General features: G+C 34.3%; 1 protein-coding gene across 1 annotated transcript in view; it reads right to left on the bottom strand.

Annotated features, from left to right (window-relative positions):
• Positions 1 to 21,762, bottom strand: part of CDH2 (cadherin 2) — a 207,039-nt gene that overhangs the window by 53,200 nt on the left and 132,077 nt on the right. The window contains exons 3-5 of the mRNA XM_028098388.2: positions 7,359 to 7,585; positions 5,513 to 5,659; positions 3,612 to 3,767 (exon numbers count right to left, since the gene is read on the bottom strand). Of these exons, the coding sequence (XP_027954189.1) occupies positions 3,612 to 3,767; positions 5,513 to 5,659; positions 7,359 to 7,585 (530 nt within the window). The remainder of the gene's footprint in view (positions 1 to 3,611; positions 3,768 to 5,512; positions 5,660 to 7,358; positions 7,586 to 21,762) is intronic.

The raw sequence follows: 21,762 nt of genomic DNA, 5'->3' as shown, positions 1-21,762 counted from the left end.
AGTGTGTGAGTATATAAGACAGTTGTTCCTCTCCCAAGCTTGAGTTCTCAGTTTTACAGGTATTCTAAAAATTTTATCTTTTTTTTTAATTAATACAGTCACTCAGCTACTCTTGGCAGAATATCCTCAAAATCTTTTAATCCAGCACATAGAGATCCATTACATTCTTTTCAATAGCTGTGTAGTGTTCCGTTGAATTGCTTCTTTTTAATGGGAATGCTTCTGTGGTTTTTTTCCTGTGAAGTATGATGCTGGCTATTGGTTTCTGTTGGATATGCTTCATCAAGTTAAAGAAGCATCAACATATCCCCCTTTTTAAAAAGTTTAGAGGTTATTTAACACATGAAACAATGTAAATTTTATTATTGCCTTTTAACAGCTGTAAAATAAACCTTTTTTCCTTCACTTATTTAATATATTACATGTTGATAGATCTTCACACTGAAACATCCTTGCAATTCTATAATTGATTCTATTTTTCTTTTTTTTATGAGTATCGTTCTTTTCTGTGCTGGCAGTAAGAATCTGCAGAGCAAGAGTTGACCCCAAAATTGACCTGAAGTTTTAACCACAGGAGTTCAGATAATTAAACTTCATACAGGAAGAATTATTTAGAATTTTTGTATTGATATTATTTATATCCATAAATGCAAGATTAGTCTAATTAGAGACTGGTCTCTCATGTGCTATCTTTATCAAGTTTCCCTGTTAATGAGTTTTTGTCTTTATGAAAGGTTTGGAAGTTTTACTTATATCTTTATGGTTTAGAACAATATAAAAAGCACTAGCATTACATGTTCCTGAAGGATTAAAAAAAACCTGGTTGATGAACTGGTTGATGAAACAATCAAGTCCTTTGGAAGAAGGGAATGCTGAGTAGTACTCAAGTAGTACTCAAGAGTTAAAAAAAGTTATTTTTTAATTTTTACACCCAACGTGGGGCTCAAACTCATGACCCCAAAATCAATACAGACTGATCCAGCCAGGCGCCACCCTCCCTTTTTTAAAAAATAACTCTCATTTTATTTTTTTAAGCTCTACATCCAATATGGGGCTTGAACTCACGACCACGAGATCAAGAGTCTCATGTTCTACCCACTGAGCCAGCCAGGCACTCCTTGAAAAAGTTTTAAAAATTTCTTGTATGCTTATTTGTCTGTTTAGATCTATAGGAGTCTTGCTCTACCACATATCAATATTTTAACAATTTTCAAAACTTCAATAATTTAAAAAGTTTTTACAAGTGCAAAAATTCAACAAATATGTTATTGTTCAGTATAAGAGTCTAAAAACAAACACATGCCTATGTGGAATAAAAAGTTTTGAATGACTAAGTATCAATGATAAACCACTGGGAATACTAATTCAATACATGGGACAACTAGCTGTCTACAAAGGAAAAACAAAGTGGATCTATATACCTCTCTCCTTTTAGTAAAATAAACTCCACAGAGGTTAAAAGTATAGATGCAAAAATAAATAAATAAATACAACAGACAAAATCGGGGAGATTAGAATCTTGGAGTAGAGAAGGCTTTTATAACCATCTCTAAAACAAGACTTTATGATAAAATTGAAAAACACAACTAATTTTACAATGCAAGAACTATAGGTAGGGTAAAAATTATTAACAAAGTTTAAAAACAAACAACACAAAAGGAAAATATATGACAAATTAAACATTAACATCCCTAATAGATAAGAGGTTCTTAACAGTAAGAATAAAAAGCAAACCAGCCAAAAGAAAATTCAACAGAGAGGGGCGCCTGGGTGGCTCAGTCGGTTAAGCATCCCACTCTTGACTTCAGTTCAGGTCATGATCTCAGGGTCGTAAGACTGAACCCCATGTTGGGCTCCACACTGGACATGGAGCCTGCTTGGGATTCCCTCTCTCCCTCGCCCTCTGCCCCTCCCCCCACCTCTAAAAAAACAAAATTCAACAGAGAACAGGAATAGGAAATTCACTTTGATTAGATATTCAACCTAGGGAACTTAAAGCATTAAGATCATTTCTTTGCAAATGATAGTTTGATAAGTAAGAGAAAAGAGTGGAGAAAGTATATCTCCTATACAGTGGGCAGGTAGTGCAACATAATACAACCATTCTAGAGAACAACTTCATTATATTTATTAAAATAATTCCAATTTTAGGAATTTATTCCAAGGATATAATGGGCAAATGTACAAAAAAAAGTTCACTGCCACATTATTTATAGTTGCAAAATAAAATAAAAAAACTAAGTTACCCAAATGTCTACCCTTAAGTAATTAGTTAAAATTACATTACATTCATTCAACAAAATAATTTGAAGCAACTGAAAATGATGCTATAAGTAAATAATTATTTACTGACATGGAAAGATGCTAAATCTTGTGATTGCAAAAGTGACAAAAGCTGGTTTCAGAGAATGATGCCAATTTCAAAGAAATACATTTATGAATCTAGGCAAAGAAAAACATCTTACAGCATATCACCAAAGTGTTCCAAAAAGAAGCAACAAACAGGTTGGTTTTACGTACTGAGATTACAAATCATTTTTACTTTCTTATTAGTATTGCATTATTTGAAAGTTTTTATAATATGCATATATTCTGTCTAAAAAATGATAATTTCATTGCAAGTTTTAGTTATTCATGCAGAAACTGGAGAAGTAATAAAGACCAACTTAGGTTTCTATATTAAACTCATGAAAAAATTGTTGAAATCTTGTTCCAGGAAATGTGTAAGAATGGCTAAAAAAAAAAAAGAAAAGAAAAATGCCTCCTGGAATTTGATTAATATTAGGCAATTCTTTAGTTTTAAAACACTCACTACAATTAATATTTTTAAATTGGAAAAATCAGTTTCAAACATATATGTATATTTAAAAATATGAACATATAAATTATATACAAAAAGTTGTGATAACTCACTAAGAAAACGGATAAAACAAAAAGAACATAAAAATGAACATAAGAAATATAATAAGATACTGTATCTAAGAAAATATTGCTCAGTTTGGCAGATTGATGAAACCAAGTGTAAGCCGGGTTATGAGAGAAAGGGAAACCTCAATTTCTGGTTGGTAGCATCAAAGGCACATCTTTCTGGAAGGAATACAGCCAACAAATGACAAAATTAAAATGTACTACTCATTTTCTAAGACTATTTAATGGTAACAATCAGACCAAGAAGAACAGATAAAGATGACAAACACAGATGTCTATTGAAATCATAAGAAACTGTCATTAAAATTATAGCCTACACATTTATTGGAATACTATGCAGTCATTAAAAGTGTTGTGATCTCTGTAATTTACAGGCAACAATTTTGACCTCCTTTATGTAAATTTGTTCCTGTAAGTCCTTAGCCACACCAATATGTAAAGGGTAAGGAGATTTTTGGCAATTTCACTTTCTTCTTTGGCACTGTTTGTTTTTCACCCTAAGCATTCATCAATTCTATAAAAACAATGAAATCATTACAACAAATTGAAAAGGCTAAAAGCGCACTTCTGGTATTAAATCTGTCAGTATCAAAGCTCTAAGACCAATGTTAAGAGGCAAATGTTAAGCTCTACACAGTTAGAAGGTATTAATACATCAGATTATCAGCTGGCTGAAATCTTACATGAAACCGGGCTATCAGCTCACGATCCAGAGGCTTGGTCACTGACAGCTGACCTGAGATGGGGTTGATAATGAAGATACCGGTTGGAGGCTGATCAGCTCCTGGCCCCGTTACGCTATACCGTAGTGAAAGGTTTTTATCTCTATCCGACCTGATCTGAGGATCAAGAAGACAATCATATTAAATGAGAGACTAAATGAGCTCTTTATCAGGACAGGACATGTCACACCTCATGCCCTTTTTCAGTTACAAACTTACAGCGTCTCTTCCCAGAAAACAAGTCCTGTTTCTCATCCTAGCTTCTTGGTGATAGGCTTCAAAAAGAGATGTCACCTATCACCGGAAAGACTGGGGCCAGTATTAACATCTAAAAGAACACTCGCTAGGAGCAGTGCCAAAAAATCAAAATTAAGGAGTGTCAGTTTTTAAACTGCATCAAATTCAATCCAGGGAAATTATAGGTTATAATATTTAATATAGGAACAGGTGTCCAATTTAATTGAAATAAAACTTGTTTACCTTTTTGTATCAGTTAGAAGACATAACTGTTTAGGCCATAGTGTGAAACAACCTTACATGGGAACTCTAATATTATGGGTGAGCTTGGAAGTCAGATTTCTGCACTTGCATTACAGTGACATTATTCACTGCAACCAAAGCTTTCCATGTCATTTTAAGGTGGCACCTATTACTCCAAATTCTTTATTAATAACAAAACATACAAGAAATCATTTTACAATACATTTTTATGCTCTCAAAAATGAAACCCACTATAGGCTCACTGCCTTTTCCTCCAAATCTAATAATTCCCTGGAAAAATAAGTTTATAGGTGAGCTAACATAGGAAAAGGCTATAGAAAGGGAGGAAGAAGAGCAGCTCGGAGAAAGCGCCAATTGGCAATTCCTTTGCAGGCAATAATAACAGATCTTTATGTAGTAGGTAAATATACTTAACCCAGTAACAGAATCTAGTTTATTATTTTTCTTGTTAAGGCAGAATTCTCTTTTTACTCATTGTCCATTAAAGTAGGAAAAAAAAAAAGCCTTTACTTGGGGGTTATGTTGTTCATTGTTAAATTGAATTATAATGTGCATTAAAATAAAATCTGCAATACAAAAAATGACTTATTAAAAAATACAGCTTTCAGTAAGTATGTATTGGAATGCTAAATTAATCATGCACACAAACATCTACATTCAAATAAATAAATACACAATAACTTTGTCTTTTTTCCTTTTGTAATAAACAATGGGTTGCTAATTTTACTGAACATATACAACTACCTGTGATTTTTTTTCTCCACATCTGATGGTATACATTTGGAGTAACTGAAAAAAAATTACTTCTCAGATTTATAAAAGCCTATGGTTTTGCACAGCCCCAGGGATTCTGTTAATGGTATCAGAGGTCACTTCCTTTTTTCTTTAAAAAACTCTCAAATGCACTTGGTGCTGGCCTTTTTAGCAATGATTGCCCCTTTATTTCTTCTTTGGCTCAAAAGCTATCTGTAGAGGGCAAAGATCATCATGGAGAGCACAGCTATCAGACAGGGAAGTGAAGGGGTGTGTGCGTGTGTGCGTGTGTGCGTGTGTGTGTGTTGTGAGAAAGGGTATGGTCTGGGTGTGGATGCATGTTGGAGTTAGGGCTTACGTATTCACACACTCAACAAAGTTCATCCTCCGCGGTGTATGGGACCCACAGAGAGCTCTACCTACACATAATCTGAGATAATAATTTTTTTAAAAAAGAGGCTCTATACAACACTAGAGACATTTTATCTATACAAAAAATATATTTTTAATACATGTTGTAAAGTCTATCTTGCGATAAAAGAGACAAAAGCGTTTCTAACATTCACTTGACACATGCCATGGAGACAATTAAAATTGTGCCAGCCTACCCTGACAAGCTCTTGAGGAAAAGGTCCCCTGGAGTTTTCTGGCAAGTTGATTGGAGGGATAACCCAGTCTCTCTTCTGCCTTTGTAGATGGCCATTGTGCTTAGTCACTTGTCTTGGGAATACTATTTCTTCAATTTCTTGTGATTCCTTTGCATTAAAATACAAGACATTGCTGAGTACTAGGAAAAACATTTTCTGAAAGACAGCAATATCAATGGATACCTGACAGTGTAGGGTTCACTGTTCTGAACAAGAAAATACACCTGGAGGCCCTCTCCTCAACCCTCTCTTAAAATAATAAAAAACACCATAAAATTTGGGGGTTACACTGATCATTGAAGAATTGAATTCCAAACAATTTATTATGTGGCACATCTGTGTAAACTATTTAGAGTTTCTATTAACCATCTTAGGTAGGAGTTAATATTGAGCAAAATTTAATGGTGTCCTTTTATATATCTCTCATTAGTTTAAACCACAGTTCAGGTAATGTGCTACTGTACATTAAATTTAGATCTTGATGTGCTAAAATATAATTTGAATTCCAAGAGAAGTTTAATACATACTGCTAAGGCATGTCTCAAATATTTATGACCCTATTAAATCCCACAGAATTAATGCTGTAATTATTCCAAACCTATGTCAGCCATGATGGATGCTGAAGATGACCCACTTTGCACATTGGGTATTAATCTCTGCTGGATGTCAACATTTTCTTCTGTTTCTTCTTATATCTGTAGACATTTTAGCCATTAGCCCTTGCTGCCTCAGTGCAAATACCCAAGCTAGTTTGCTGGAACACAGCGAATCATCAACAACGAAAGCATCTTTTCACTCAATTAGTTACCAGTTTCTCACTCTGTATTCCCCAAATGACATGATTTCCTTTAACAGCTAGTAGATTAATAAATTACATTTCACATAATAAAAGTCTAACATTGGGACAAGAGAAAAATGATATCTTTTCCATGAATACACTTATTCATATTTGATTATGGGTGTGTATGTTACACTTACAATTAAATAGCAGAAGTGAATGTGTGTATTCTTATCTCCCACAGTACAATAAGTCTACAAAATGTAATAGTTATACTTCATGAAATTATGGACTTCGAAATAGATGATTTTGGTGTCTCCTCATATTTGTTTCGAATTAACACGAATTAGAATATTCAGAAACTAATAATGTTATCATAACTTAACTGAAGAAGTTATTGTATCTTATTAAAAATTCCTAGTATAGTGCTTTATACAAAGTAAGTGCTCAGTAAATGTTTGCTGAATTCAATCAAACTGTACTTTGTTGGAAGTGTATCTACTTCTTTTATCCTGGTTCATAGCAGCTTCCACCAGAGGGAGTATATCATTCCTTAAAGTTAGGTCAGTAGTATAAATAATTCATACTCCCCAATTTGATTATTAAGGGACAAGACAAAAACCCAATACTCTTAGCCAGAAATGTTTTCCTATTGCTACTGTATATCTGTACTTCCCATTTAATAGACTTGACTAGTGACATCTTGCAGAGAATTATTTTCGGGTTCTATTTAACAGCTTGTAAAGCTTCAAAGAAACTTAAAATAAACAACTACTTCTAATTTAAATTAAGTTACAAATCTCAAAGTATAAACAACCGTTTCAAACACAATTTCAGATAGCTTAAATATATATTTAGTCTAAGTATCTTGTAAGATTAAAAAAAACAACAAAATATTATTGAAATGGCTGAAGATGATAAAAATTCAAATACTGGCCAATGTGACATAAAGCAAAGCATCTATTTGGTTCCAACTCTATAAATCTCATTTTTTAAACATAACTCCAAAGCCATGTTTGGATACTCTACCTTCACTGAATCCTCAGGTAAGGTAGGCTTGAGGCTTAATTTTACTGCTACTTGCCACTTTTCCTGGGTCTCCTTATCTTGGGCGTATATCAGGAACTTGGCATGCTCAGAGGAGAGGGGAAAGCTTCTCACAGCATACACCATACCATCTTCATCCACCTTAAAATCTGCTGGCTCACTGCTTTCATACTGGACTTTCCTTTTTCCATTGCAGTTGCTGAACTTCACTGTAAGAGATAACAAACATACAAGTCACACGATAACACAAACACAGAAGTGTCTAAGGCGGGTCCCGCTTAGGTTAAAGGGTAAAATGCGGTACGCATAAAACACAGACATTTCAGTTTTACATTATCAAAGGAATTCTCATACTAAAGATACCAGTTTATGATTCTGAGTTGGTCCCCAGAATCTCCTTGTTCCAAAGCCTTTCCCCTCCCTCCACATTCCCCTGCATCTTGGAGCCCTTGGTTACACGTTTTTTCCGCCATGCTCTCCCTCACTCCCTGATACTATCTGCCACTCCCTGACAAACTCCCACTCATCTTTTCCGTCCCAGCTCCAGAGTCACTGAAGGTGGAACCACCCCTTGTTCTCTGTCTTCATGTAGCAATCTGAACTCTACTACCACAGTTTTACAGCCATTCCTGACATTCACGGTGAGAGGTACGTCAGGGCCAATTTTCTTAGTTATCTTGAATACTTTGCCCACTTCCTGGCACATAGTCTTAACTTACAATTTTTGAATAAATTCTTCAAGGAAGAAAGCAATAACTTTTATTAATGTTGAATGCCCACCGTGCTCTAGAATTACAAGACTGTAGTAGTAATTAAAAGGGGAATAATTTGCAATTTCTAGTCCTCATGGTGCTTATAATAGTTCTATGAAGCAATAACATTTTACAAATTTTCAGAGATAAAAATAAAACGTATCTCAAAATATCGTATCTTATCTTTATGTAACATGTAGTAACTTAAAATTGAAAAAAAAAATCAATGCTTCCTTAAAAGCAATGTCAATCCGATGGACTCTGAAAAACAAACTGAGGGTTCTAGAGGGGAGGAGGGTGGGAGGATGGGTTAGACTGGTGATGGGTATTAAAGAGGGCACGTTCTGCGTGGAGCACTGGGTGTTATTCGCCAACAGTGAGTCATGGAACACTACATCAAAAACTAATGATGTAATGCATAGTGATTAACATAATAATAAAAAAGTGCAAAAAAACCCCAACGTCAATCAGCTTACGTCTCATTGGATAACAACACGAAAGTTAAACCACATGCTTATAAATGTAGGACTAAACATAATCAAGCCAAAGTAAAATTATAAAATAATAAAAATATTCTCTAAGGAAAATGATTTCCTTTGAAATCCTCAATCATTCTTTATGAGGAAAATTTCTCTGGGAATAGCATAAAGGGAGCAAAGAAAAAACAATGTTTTAAATTTCTGTAAACATGTGATGTTATGTCCTAACCACAGTTTGTACATAGGGTATATTTTGGAAAGCAATTAATAGGTACACATTACAAAATATAACCATATACTACTTTTTGCATTTTTCAAATATCTAAGTAAATTTTTTCACTCCCACTCCACATATGGATTGATGAATTCTTTTGTTCATTAATATAAATTCACTGAAATGTGCACAAGATCACAGCCAAATAACATGCAAGCTTATTTCCCTTAGTAACCATAAAATCCTTGATAACAATAATAAAATACTTTAACTACTGAATATATTATTTCCCACATAGTCCCACATATATCATCCTTCATTTTTTAAACATCTAAAAATGAAAATAAAAGTTATATCTCACACTAAATTATGTTAAACCAGAATATTTGTCCTCGGAGTAGAAGTATCCCAAAAGATACTTATTTACCCCATCTTACTTGCCATGCAATTTAAAAGTGAAAAATAGGTAATGTGTTCTACAGAACACAATGCCATCTACTGCTAATCTTTTATTAAAGACAAAATGAAAAGTAAAATTGATTTGGGGGAACCCTGCTGAGAAAGCAAAATTCAAGACTTATCTTTGTATAAAAACACTTTTTTATATCAAAAAAGATATTTGTGAACTTAAAAACATAACGTAGATCAGACCTTTGCACTTTTTTGTTCCTTCTTTACCACTCTAGCATGGACCCTCATCAATTCACACCTGGATTGTTGCATCTGCCTCCTAGAGGTCTTCTCCCTGCTCCAGGTCATTGAGCATCTACTCCTAGACTAAACCTCTGTTGCTCAGTCAGGTCTCCTCCGCACTTACTATCAATAATATTATATACCTTCTTTCATCTGGTGTGCAATGCTCTTTTCGCTCTTGGTCACTTGATCTCTTTGGTAATTTTTGTACATCATCTTCTAAAACATATTCTACCCAATTGGATTTCTCAATCATTCCCCCATTTCACTGCAGCCCAAACCCCATGCTCACCACTTTTTCTGGAAAGCTCCTCCACCCCCATTCTCCATGCCACAGCTCCAGAGCCAGGCCATCATTTGGGCATAGGATCCACCTAGATGATCTTTAGACTATGGCAGCCAATGCCCTCATTTGGGAAGGCTTCAGATTTTTTATTTTAATTTTAACTCTTATTTGTTTTTACATTTCCTGTCCATGGAAGCACATATCAGCACTTTATTTTTATTAGGATGATTATAAGAAATAATGTCTACTTATTAATGGTTTCATGTGACTAAATCTTCTCTCTGTAAGTAGACTGTAAACTCATTTTGGCTTCCTGACAGTGTGTCTTGGTTATTCTGTTTCCTAGGAAAACTAAAAGTGACAGAGACAGTATAAATGCTTATTAAATTTTCACAGACTAATTGTATGGTGAATACCTTACAACTTTTCAAAAAACTTGAAAACAGGCAGGAAACATAGAAGTATGTCCAGCCTGCTGTAGCAATAACGTTCAGCAACCACCACAACAAAAAATCTTTAAGTAATTTGACTTTGTATTCGGTTGTTGGGAGCGAAATAAAATAAATTAATATTTGTTGCATGCCCGGCATTGAACAAGTTACTGAAGATTAGGTTATCTACTTTAGCCTTAGCAATAACCTCCTGAAGTGGAAATCATTATTTCTGTTCTACAAATGGGGAAAGAAAATTCAGAGAGTCATCCGTGCCCATGGCTTGACTTTAGGGATTCTACCAAAGCAAAAAAGAATCCAACTAAACTCATGTCTCGTAAGTTACTGAAACCTAAACCTTTAGTAAACAGAGAAAAGACAAAGGGGTTCGATAAATGCTCGTGAAGAGAATAATGCCACATTTAGATCTCCAAAAGTACCAGAGTAAAGAGTATTATTAAAAAGAAGTCCTTAAATTAGAGTGTACCATGAATGTCCCCTAAAGGGAAGTAGCTAGGCCCTTGGAAGTGGGGTGCAGAGGGGCGGCCAGCAGAAGGGGAAATTCACACTCACTCTTCCAGTGCCTGAGGATTCTGTTAATTTGGTACTCAGCTACCTATTTGGATTCAGGTGTCAGAATGATGCAGGGAAGGGAAAGAAGAAGGCCTTTAAAGAAAAATGCATTTGCAAAGAAGGAAAAAAAAATTCCTCTTCCTATAAAGGGTCACGGAACATCCTATGAATGAGAAGTGGCTGACCTCAGGGAGTCTGACACTGGGGAAAACTCTCTGCAAGAAATCGCATAAAGGTCAGTTCGTTCTTTCTTGCTTTCTCTCTCTCTCTCTCTCTCTCTCTTTCTTTCTTGTTTTTTGATTCAATAAATGTTTATTGGACACCTGGTAGGTACCAAGCATTCAGCTGGGAATGGTCTGTGAGTTTTTTTTTTAATTTTACTGTTATGTTAATCACCATACATTACATCATTAGTTTTTGATGTAGAGTTTCATGATTGATTGCGTATAACACCCAGTGCTCCATTCAATATGTGCCCTCTTTAATACCCAACACCAGGCTAACCCATGCCCCCACCCCCCTCAGTTCTTTAAAGTCAATTAATTTTTTATCACCCCTGCTCCTCACCTATAACTACTATGAATTGGTTTAACATATCTATTATTAAATTCTTCTGGGTTTGGTAAACAAATGTTAATTTGCATTTGCCCAAATACTAAAATAAGCAATATTTTGGGGGAGGATTCAGGTTTAAAGAAGTGTTTTTCATTAGGTAATTCCATTGTACAGTCAACCATTAGAGTCAACACCTTAACTGAAAAAAGTCCATTGTTCACTGAAAAAATCCTCCTTGGTGAAAGATTAGTCCTGACTTCATCTTGTGGTTGTGAGTTAATGCGTGTAGAGTACCTGGTTCACGGTGACATGCTTCATCAATGATAACTACATTTTACTGTTTTCAAGTCACACAAATTAAAAGGCTTACTAATTTCAACGGGTGTTACAAACTGGATTGTGCTCCTCAAAATTCCTATGTTGAAACACTAACTCCCAATACCTTTGAATATGACTGTAATTGGATATGCTGGTCTTTAAAGTGGTAATTAAGATTTACAAAGCTCATATGGGTAGGCCCTCAACCAGTAGGACGGGAGTCTTTATAAGGAGAGGAAATTTGGGCATAGACGTGTGTGAGCACAGATGAAAGACCATGTGAGGACACAGCAAGAAGGAGGCCATTTGCAAGTAGAGAAAGGTCTCGAGAGAAGCCAAACCTGCTGTCACCTTGGTCTTGGACTTACACACTTCAGAACTGGAAGAAAATAATTTCTGTTGTTTAAACCACACAATTTGTGGTCTAACGCACTGGGGAATGCGTGGATTCCACTTATTAACCACTGGTCAGTGTTTTTGCCTATTATTTTGTTTCACTTATGACTTAGATGGAGCTAAGAATATTTTCTCAAATTTGACAAAATTCTTTTCTTGAAACAACCACTGAAACTTATTCAAGAAGATTTTTTTTTTTACAGAAACATAGATGTTTATGAAAAAAAAGAGTGGGAAATGGCTATGTTATAGAATCTGTTACACCACTAATTTAATTTATAAATTAAATTTACTTATAACATAACATTTCAAAGGAGTTTTCAGGAGGACTATGACAAAGTATGTGTACAAAAAAACTGGTTAAATATAAAAAGGAGAGTGGGTAGAAACCATTTGGAAAGAAGAAAGAGATATCCAAGGGACATTGCTTAATTATTAAAATTAGATTTAAAATTTAGCTTTCAAGATGAGGAAAATAAGGCAATGATCATAGACATGTTTCAGTTGTTAGAAGAAATACATGGTTCACTGGAACCGAGCTGGTCCTGTTATTAAAATATTTTCCTAATAAATGGTAGGTAAAGAACTCTGAGCAACATAATGCATACAATTTTCAACTTTTATCTTCCAAAACATGAAACAGTTTAATCATTTTTTTAAATTTTTTTTAAAAAAGATGATAAATTTGTTTTGAATTAAAATGCATCCTTAGCTGTGAAACTATTCTATATGATAGTGTAATGGTGGATATATGGCCTTCTGCATCTGTCAAAACTGAAGGAACAGCACAACACAGAGAGTGAGTCCTAGTGCAAACTACGATTTTATTTACTCATAATGTATCATTATTGGTTGCAACAAATGTGCCACACTAATGCAAGACGTTAATAATAGGGAAAACTTCCTTACTGGTGATGATCTAACCTGCTATATTATTAGATATTTGAAAGGGATAACTGTCAATATCCTCAGTCTCATAAACATGAGTTCCAGTGAATTGCCTCAAAGTGGTATTACTTGGAGCTATATAATATAACTAAATCGATAACTTGACATAAATACATCAGGCATGGAGATATTGAGTTGGTGTTTCACAAAAGTCTTAATTTCTTGTTAGACACATGTAATAAAGCAGAAATTCTATTATTTTAAAAATAATCAGGGAACTTAAGATATTTTTTCTGACAGAATAATCTTCCTTACGTTAAAACATTAATTTTGCTTAAATACTCAAATAACTCAAAGTAGAAACTCCAGAATTTCATAACACAGGAGAAGGAAATAAATTTCCTTAGACAACTAAAAAAACAGGCTTAATCCATGGGATTATTCAAATTTAAAACAACTCTATACACAATTAAATATCTGTGGCTGAAAACGCTACTATATTAAACAAGAAATTTATTATTAGAGCTATTGCATAGTTTTCCTACATATATGTAGTTATGTTCTAGCCTACATAAAACTTTGTTAACATGGTTAATACAAAATTAAACATCAGGGAAATAATTATTTTAAAGTACTCTTTGACTCTTAGAGCAATACCTCAAATTAATGTTAACCATAAAGCCATAATATCTTTATAAAATATTAACAGCAAACCACAGGTCTTATATGTTAAATGCATTACCACTTAATAGACTGCATAAACCATATGAATGAAAATGTGCAAAATACATATGGCTTATAATTTTTGCTCAAGTAAAACATCACACCATATTAAGAATACAGTGATAAGAGAACACTGCAAAATATTTTTGAGCCTAAATATGCCTTTACCTTATTGTTTTTTTCCACATTAATTGCTATTTTTGAAGGCATGTTGGGACAACAGAAATATTTCACAGTGCTAAGAGAAGCTCTCCTTCCAAAGGCAAACAATATTAATTAATGAACTTGACATCTAAACGAAGAAGTGAGAGCGGGGAAGTTGGGAGGAGTCTCAACAGTAGGGATTTCACGGGGTTTTTACTTGTAGATTCCAATGGAGAATGGTTACCAAGAGGCGAGTTCACTTACACATCTGAAAAATCTGTTTAGATATTCTTTTGCCACACCAGGCCCTTACTGAGTTTCAATCCTGGGAACGACTCTTCCTGAAACACTTTAGTAGCCATTTCAGAGTGTACCAACCCTTTCCACACTTGTACAGTGGGATCTGCTAGAGGTAGTGTGGGAATGTTGATTTGGACCTTCGTGGAAAAAATCATTACATTTTCTTTATGGCATATAATTATAATAAGAAAAATGAAATACAAAATTTTAATTACACATATTGACTATTAAATATACATAAAACTTTCAAAATCCTTTAAAATTCTTTAATGCTTAAAATCTGAGCTTGTTTTCATGAAATACCTTTTTTTATAATAAGTTTTATGACATGGATATCAAATCCTTGATAATTACCAGCAATGAAAGCTTTACTCACAGAAGTTGGTGGTAGCAAATGATAGCAAAGAATTCACCCCTTTTCCTCCAACTGGCAAGAAGTTCTTTCTTGGCATGAACCATGAGGAATACATTTATTACATTTCATGGTCCTTCCTTTTCTTGCACTGACAAATATAACAAAGACATTCCTGTGGAAATGCAAAAGCTTTTCAAATTTTTTCATATTAAGTATTTTAAAATAATGATATAACTTGAGTTCAAGAATACACAGGTATTGCTTTAACAGTCTTAATAATTTTTCTCTATGGTTTAAAAATATAACACCAACTAAATATCACAAATGAATCATTTTAATCCTTTTTCCAGAGTTGAATTTTTGCTTCAGATCCATAAACTCTGTGACCGTGTGTAATATTTTTTACACGGCTTTTGCAGTTTTCAATTAAGTTCATTCAGGTGCTCCAAAATATCAGTTAAGTAAGCTATTTTTTCAAGTGAATAACTCTCCTTCAACAAATCTACAGTGAACAACATTTGAACACACAGTCATTTTTCTATCAGCTTATAAACTCCTGAAAAAAAAGTGTCCTTTGGACAGCTTGTGCACTTTGGTATGTATCAGCAAATATGGTATTCTTTTATCTTTGCACAAAGCTGGAGCTATTTATTTTCATAATATCAATTTATGTGGATTTAAGATTTATGAGCAATCTTTTATGTACAAGAGCTTTTTACGTGAGTAAAACTAACAGAATCAGGAGGTTCTCAGATTAAACTCTTGGTTTTTATATCTTCATGCCATTTATAGCTTTTATAACTTTCATGTCATTAGGGCCAGGGAATCAGCCTCATGCAATATTTGCTTACCATCCTATTGTAAAATATTCACTTGTCTCCTTGAATATATAATTTATAGAAGTTTGTTTTGCTTTCTTTTTTCCAGAATAGAATAATGCTTTTCAAAGATTCTAACCACTGTTATTAACTAATATATTTATTAGTTCCTTAAAGTCATCAATGTGCAACTATGACCTTTTTGATTTAATAATCTTTTTGATTAGTGTTGTCACTATGATGTGTGACATGCCATCACTACCTCTCCTGAGTGTATTATTCAAAAGTGGCTCATCTTCTATTTCTCCTACTGTCGATGATGGATATATAGGCTGGTAAAACAAGGAATTCTGCATTTGGCTTAAAGCATTAAATTGGAAATGCTACAAATGATGTTAAGAGCTTGATCAAACAGTGCTGTACTCAGTCTCATAAAGAAGTGTTCTTACTTCCTGTTTAAGAAAGTACAAAATTCCTGCTGCCTAGAATGGCTGGTTAGTGCCCACAAAGTCTGTCCGGCATTTGGCTTCAATTGATCACTTTGCATTAAGTAAAATGGTTAGATCCAGTGTGAGAATAATGATAAGAACAGATGAATTCCAATCTGAGGGAATCATTATTATATTATCTAATTAATATCTTAAACATTTGAGTCAGTTATTTTGACCCTGAAGTCCTTCCAGCTTTCATCCCAAATTATCCATTGCGTTGGAAAAGAAAAGATACGTAAAAATGACATCTAAAAACAGACTCTGGCATGTATAACTTCAGAAATCCATTTGTAAAACAATATATAATATACGTGTAACATATATAAATAATGTACTATATAAGTAATATGTAAATATATAAAATAAGATATACAAATAAGTATATAATATACATTATGTATATAAGGTCTTCTGCATTCTTAAAATACTTTAAAATAAAGACAGGAAGGGTGGCCAGGTGGTTCAGTCAGTTAAGCATCTGCCTTCAGCTCAAGTCATGATCCCAGGGTCATGCCGGAAGTCTGCTTCTCCCTCTCGCTCTGCCCCTCCCCTCCCCACTCCTGCTCTCTCTCTCACAAATAAATAAAATCTTAAAAAATAATAATAATAAAGGGGCGCCTGGATGGCTCAGTCATTCGTTAAGCATCTGTCTTCGGCTCAGGTCATGATCCCAAGGTCCTGGGATTGAGCCCCGAGGCGGGCTCCCTGCTCCTCCCTCTCCCACTCCCCCTGTTTGTGTTCCCTCTCTCGCTGTGTCTCTCTCTCTGTCAAATAAATAAATAAAATCTTAAAAAAAAAATAAAGACATGAAAAACTTAAAAAATTAAACATCCTGCAATCTAAATTAGAATATGGAATATTCACTTTCACTTCATTTAAAAAACATAAAAAGTGTGTACAAAAGTATACTCATAATTCTGGATAATCAAAAAATATTTTGAAAACAATCAATTTCTGGAAACCACAGTCCTCTTTAACAATTTAGTAAATTTTACGTCCAGAAAAAAAAAAAAAAACAACTAATTTAATTCTAAGGGATTTGTTTCCAAAAACCTATATAAATTTAACATAATATATACACATTAATTCTAAAAATTGCATAAAAATTCTTGATTTCCATCAAAAGTAAGACTTTGACTAACTGTTAACCTTAAAATCCAATAGGAAGAAAGGAAAAATAGCAAAAGAAGAAAAAGAAAAAAAGAAAAAGAGGGAGAGAAGAGGAAATAAACCATTTAGAAAATTAATAAAATTAATGATTCTCTGGCTCCTGACAAAAACATAAAAAAGTTAAAATTTATAGATACCTTCTACTTTAGAATCAGGGAAAACTATGAGCAAAAAATATAAGCAAATGAAATGGAAAAGATAACTAAATGAATAGTTGCATAAAATCTTGACCAAGGATAAACATATTGATACAAAAGTCATGACCAGATAACCAGATTCGGTGGGAAAGGGGACATTTTGGTGCCAGTTCCACTGGCGAGTTCTTGGTCAATGAGAAGATCTGGGGAGATGCCATGTGTGGACATGAGTCTACGTAAGTCTTCCTCAGCCAAATAGAAAATAATAAAAGTAATAAGAACTGTCAGTAAGTTTTTAGAGAAAGCCTTAAAGGAGCTTTCAAATCTAATGTTAACTATTGTGAGTTAACTTACTGTTTTATTATAAAAATGCTTTCACATCTTTTCTAACATTATAAAAAAAGTTCAACCATGCGTATCTGCAGCACAACTGTACCCTATTCTTGGCATTCTGGTTGGGAAACACTGATTTATTTTGCCATACTTCTAAAATATAAGGCTGCAGTAGGCATTACTAATGGTCACCAATATTTTCAGTTTTTCTCCCCTTCGTGGACATTCAGAGAGATGACACTGTTCATCTCTCCTGACCTTAGGTAGGACCATGTGGCTTGCTTTGGCCAATAAAATCTGGGGATTGAAGTGACATACATCACTTCTCAGCAGAAGCATTTAAAAGCTGATACCCTCTTTCCCAACAGTGGCAATGATTAAAGAAGGTGTTAAACGTGGATAATACAAGACCAAAACCCCAGCATAAGCGAGTCACTCTACAGGGAGCTTCTCTGGGGCAGAGGGGAGCAGCTGTTCCAAAATGGACTTCCCGTGAAAGAGAAATTGTTTTTTGTGTTAGGCACAGAGGGCTGGAAGTAAGTGTTAGTGCAGTACATCACAGCCTACCATGATAAAGCCTCACCTGCAGTGACCTGAAACCCTCTCAATACAGTAGAACTAGGCTGAAGTGTCTATAAAATAAAGTAAATTGGAATCAAACTTACTGTAGATTAAAACAAAAATATTTATTATTCCTAAAACTCTTGGTATTTCCCTACCAAAAGTGCAAGGTTTTATTATCATGTTCTCTAAAATGTTATAAAATCTCTTAGAGAAGCTGTTATTTCATTTCCTTTCCAGGTAAAGTCATGTAATATTAACTAACATCTGTATACAAGTTGCACACAAATAAAGGAACAGAGCTGTGATATTCCTCTTTGACATGAAATTGAAAAAAATCAAAACAAACAGCGGGAACGATAGAGAAGAATGATTATGACATTAAAAATAGGAAATATGGATTTTCAGCAGTCCGATAATGATATGTATGTAATTTTATATATTAAACTACTGGAAAAGCAGTAAGATTATTTCATTTTCCCTTGTATGCATTTTAATAACTCAAAAAAATTTAAAGCTGTTCTTCACTTCATTGATATTCTTCCTCCTGGCATCTCTATGCATGAAACTCAATGAAAACCTCCTTTTTTTTTGACAGACTCCACCTAAAATATATAAAATTATCAGTGCTCAGGCAGAATGATTCTCCTTTTTTCCGCAGAATGTGCCCATTAACAAATTACATTGAAATATCACTACCTCTAATTAAATTACTCTGAGAAAGCACAGGTTGTGTAGAAGCTCCTTTTCCCAACTATCTGATTATTAGTCTCTGAAATTCGATGCAATTTAGTTCTTCTAAATTTAGTTATTCGGCTACTTATGTCAACAAAGAAGGAATCCTAATTCCTAATCTTTGTGACGGGTTTCTGTTACTTTTTAAAGAAAATAGAGTTTCATCGTAAATTTTACTGAAAACAGAAGTTCTTGCTAATTGGGAGTTTTCAAAAGCACCACCGAAAAAGGAAAAAGCAGAACTAAACTAATCTCATATCTAAATCAACTTCGACAAAGCGGACTCCAAATGTGCCAGAGAAACCAGAAAGAGCGAATGTTTCCCCAGAACGCCTGGCCTGCTAAGGCCAGGAACAAAAGGATGTTGTATGTTTTATGAAACCTGAATAAAAGAAAGCAGTACCTAGAACACAATGTTCATTAACCAAATTAGCCCTACTGGTATTACATAATATCACATTAACTGAAATTAAGATCCATTGAACTGTTGCACTATTAAATGCAAAACCAGGTGCTGATAGTAAAGTTATAAAACAAACAGGGTAAGATTTTATCCTAAGCATGTAAAACAATTTAAGAAATACTTATTCCTTTACTGGCTATTAGGAGAGAAAGATTATGCTCACATATGAAGAAATAACAATGTATTTAAAATACATATATATTTTTAAGATTTTGTTCAATTATTTGGTAGAGAGAGAGAGGGTGCGAGCATGAGCAGGGGGGAGGAGGCAGAGGGAGAAGGAGAGGCAGACTCCCTCGCTAAGCAGGGAGTCCCACTCAGGAGCCTGAAATCACGACCTGAGCTAAAGGCAGACGCTTATTCACTGAACCACACCCAGGCACCCCTAAAATAGCTCTTGAAAATATACCACAATGAGGGGCGCCTGGGTGGCTCAGTTAATCATCTGCCTTGGGCTCAGGTCATGATCCCGGGGTCCTGGGATCGAGCCCGGCATCGGGCTCCCCGCTCAGCGGGAAACAGGCTTCTGTTCTCCCTCTCCCACTTCCCCGTTCCCTCTCTTGCTGTGTCTCTCTCTGCCAAAAAAATAAATGTTAAAAAAAAATACCATAATGATACATAACACATAGTTTAAAAGCTGAATTCCCAATTATTACTGCCAATTCCCTGGAAAGATGTATCAGCTCCCCAGCCACTACAAAGAACTGTATAAATAGTAAAGTTGGACTTTCTACAGAACACAAACCATACAAATGTAACAAAAGCATACCAAAATCCACACGATATTACACATGTTATTTCTAAAGGCTGCTTATACTTTCTGAACTAGCAACATGATGTGAATTAAGTATTTAAAAATGCAGGATTCCATAAAAATTTCATCAGTTACTATTTTTTTCACAAATCCAATAAAGTTATCAGAAACAATTACATAAAATCCCTAAGTTGGCAATAAAATTTAAGTGGCAAAACAATTAACAAATTCTAACACAAGTTCAATGAATGTGTTTCTGCTTGGGAAACATCACCATATAACCTGGAAAAAAACATCGTATCCCAGGGGCACCTGAGTGGCCAGGTCGGTTGGGCATCCAGCTCTTGATTTCAGCTCAGGTCATGATCTCAGGGTTGTGGGATCAAGCCCCGCACCAGGCTCCACACTCAGCACTGAGTCACCTGGGCATGCTCTTTCTCAAATAAATAAATAAAATCTTAAAAAACAAAACAAAACAAAAAACATAGTCTCCCAGTCTATCCTATTATCATTGTCTCAGTAACCCACTGTCTAACTTTTTAAAGAATTACTGTATAAACCCTAGAAAACTGTTTCAGGAACATGAAAGTATACTTTCAACAAGCTATGTAGACAGCATTTCTTAGATCCAGTTCAGCTCACTCTGGTCTGTCACAGAGAGTCACAAGGAAAATGAAGGCAAGTAATCTATGACATGTAATTTAAAAAATAGGCTATGATTTTTAATGCATTAATGTAACAGTAACAAAGGACTATTTGAAGATTAAGATTTTACACAAATGTATAAATACTCTAGTTGAGTAATACCAATTTTAAATGCCAATTACTTATATTTAAAAATATATTTTATGCTTATTAAATTTTTATTAATGTATCCTGAACTGTGATCATTTCTAAATGCTGTCACTGGCTTAAAACCAATCAACCAACAAACAAAAATAAAACAAAAAATACTTTTTTTTGTATTTTGTATCCCTCCCTCTATCACAGCTGAAATGAACATCTACCTCTGTGAACACACCAACTCAGCAGTCTGAATAGCTGGGCTAAAATCTGCTTCAAATGACATTAATAAGCCTCATCCTCATTAATGGGTTGACATTTCCTCTTGGAGAAATGATTACGTTTCTATTTCACCATTCTCATTAATTATATCAAACTGAATGGGATTAATTGTCATATACTATACCTTTATGGCCATCTCCTGCATACTCCACACTGTGTAACTTATCTAGAAACATCACAGGTGCATGAGTGTTCTGTCTAGGAGCAATTATCTCACCAACCCTTCCCCAAATGCCCCTATAGCACTCATGGTCCAACTCTTAGGTATACTTACGAAGGGTCAAGATAGCTTTAAAATTTTATGGAGATAAAAGATTTTGCACATTTAATTTACCCCATGAAAATATGTGTGCATGTATTAAAGTGTTTTCATTACATTAACCATGATGATGTCAAGGCAAATATCCTGTGCTTTTATTATTTGCTTCAAAACTTTACCATTTGCCAATCTGTATGTATTAGCTACAATAAATTGAGTTAGGCTAAAACAATATCCTTATCCTGTCCTGATAAGCAGATGCAATAAGCAGACTAGTCTGAATTATGTTTTTTTGCCTAAAAGCCTCAGCAATACTAATGCTTTGGGATAATATATTAAAACCCTATTTTAAAAAAATTCTCTTAGATACCTGACTTCAGGAAGCATGAAAATGAAGTAAAACATTAGATGTAAATAAATGGGACAATGACAGACAAACACACACACCTAACAGTAATAATGAAAGACGTATTACATGTGAATTTTTCATTAA

This window comes from Eumetopias jubatus, unplaced genomic scaffold, assembly GCF_037043125.1.
Source record: "Eumetopias jubatus isolate StellerSeaLion01/CBP00866 unplaced genomic scaffold, mEumJub1_p1.0 scaffold_16, whole genome shotgun sequence".
NCBI classification, from domain to species: Eukaryota; Metazoa; Chordata; class Mammalia; order Carnivora; family Otariidae; genus Eumetopias; species Eumetopias jubatus.
Note: the sequence above shows the minus strand (reverse complement) of the source record. Positions and strands in the feature narration are given on the sequence as shown.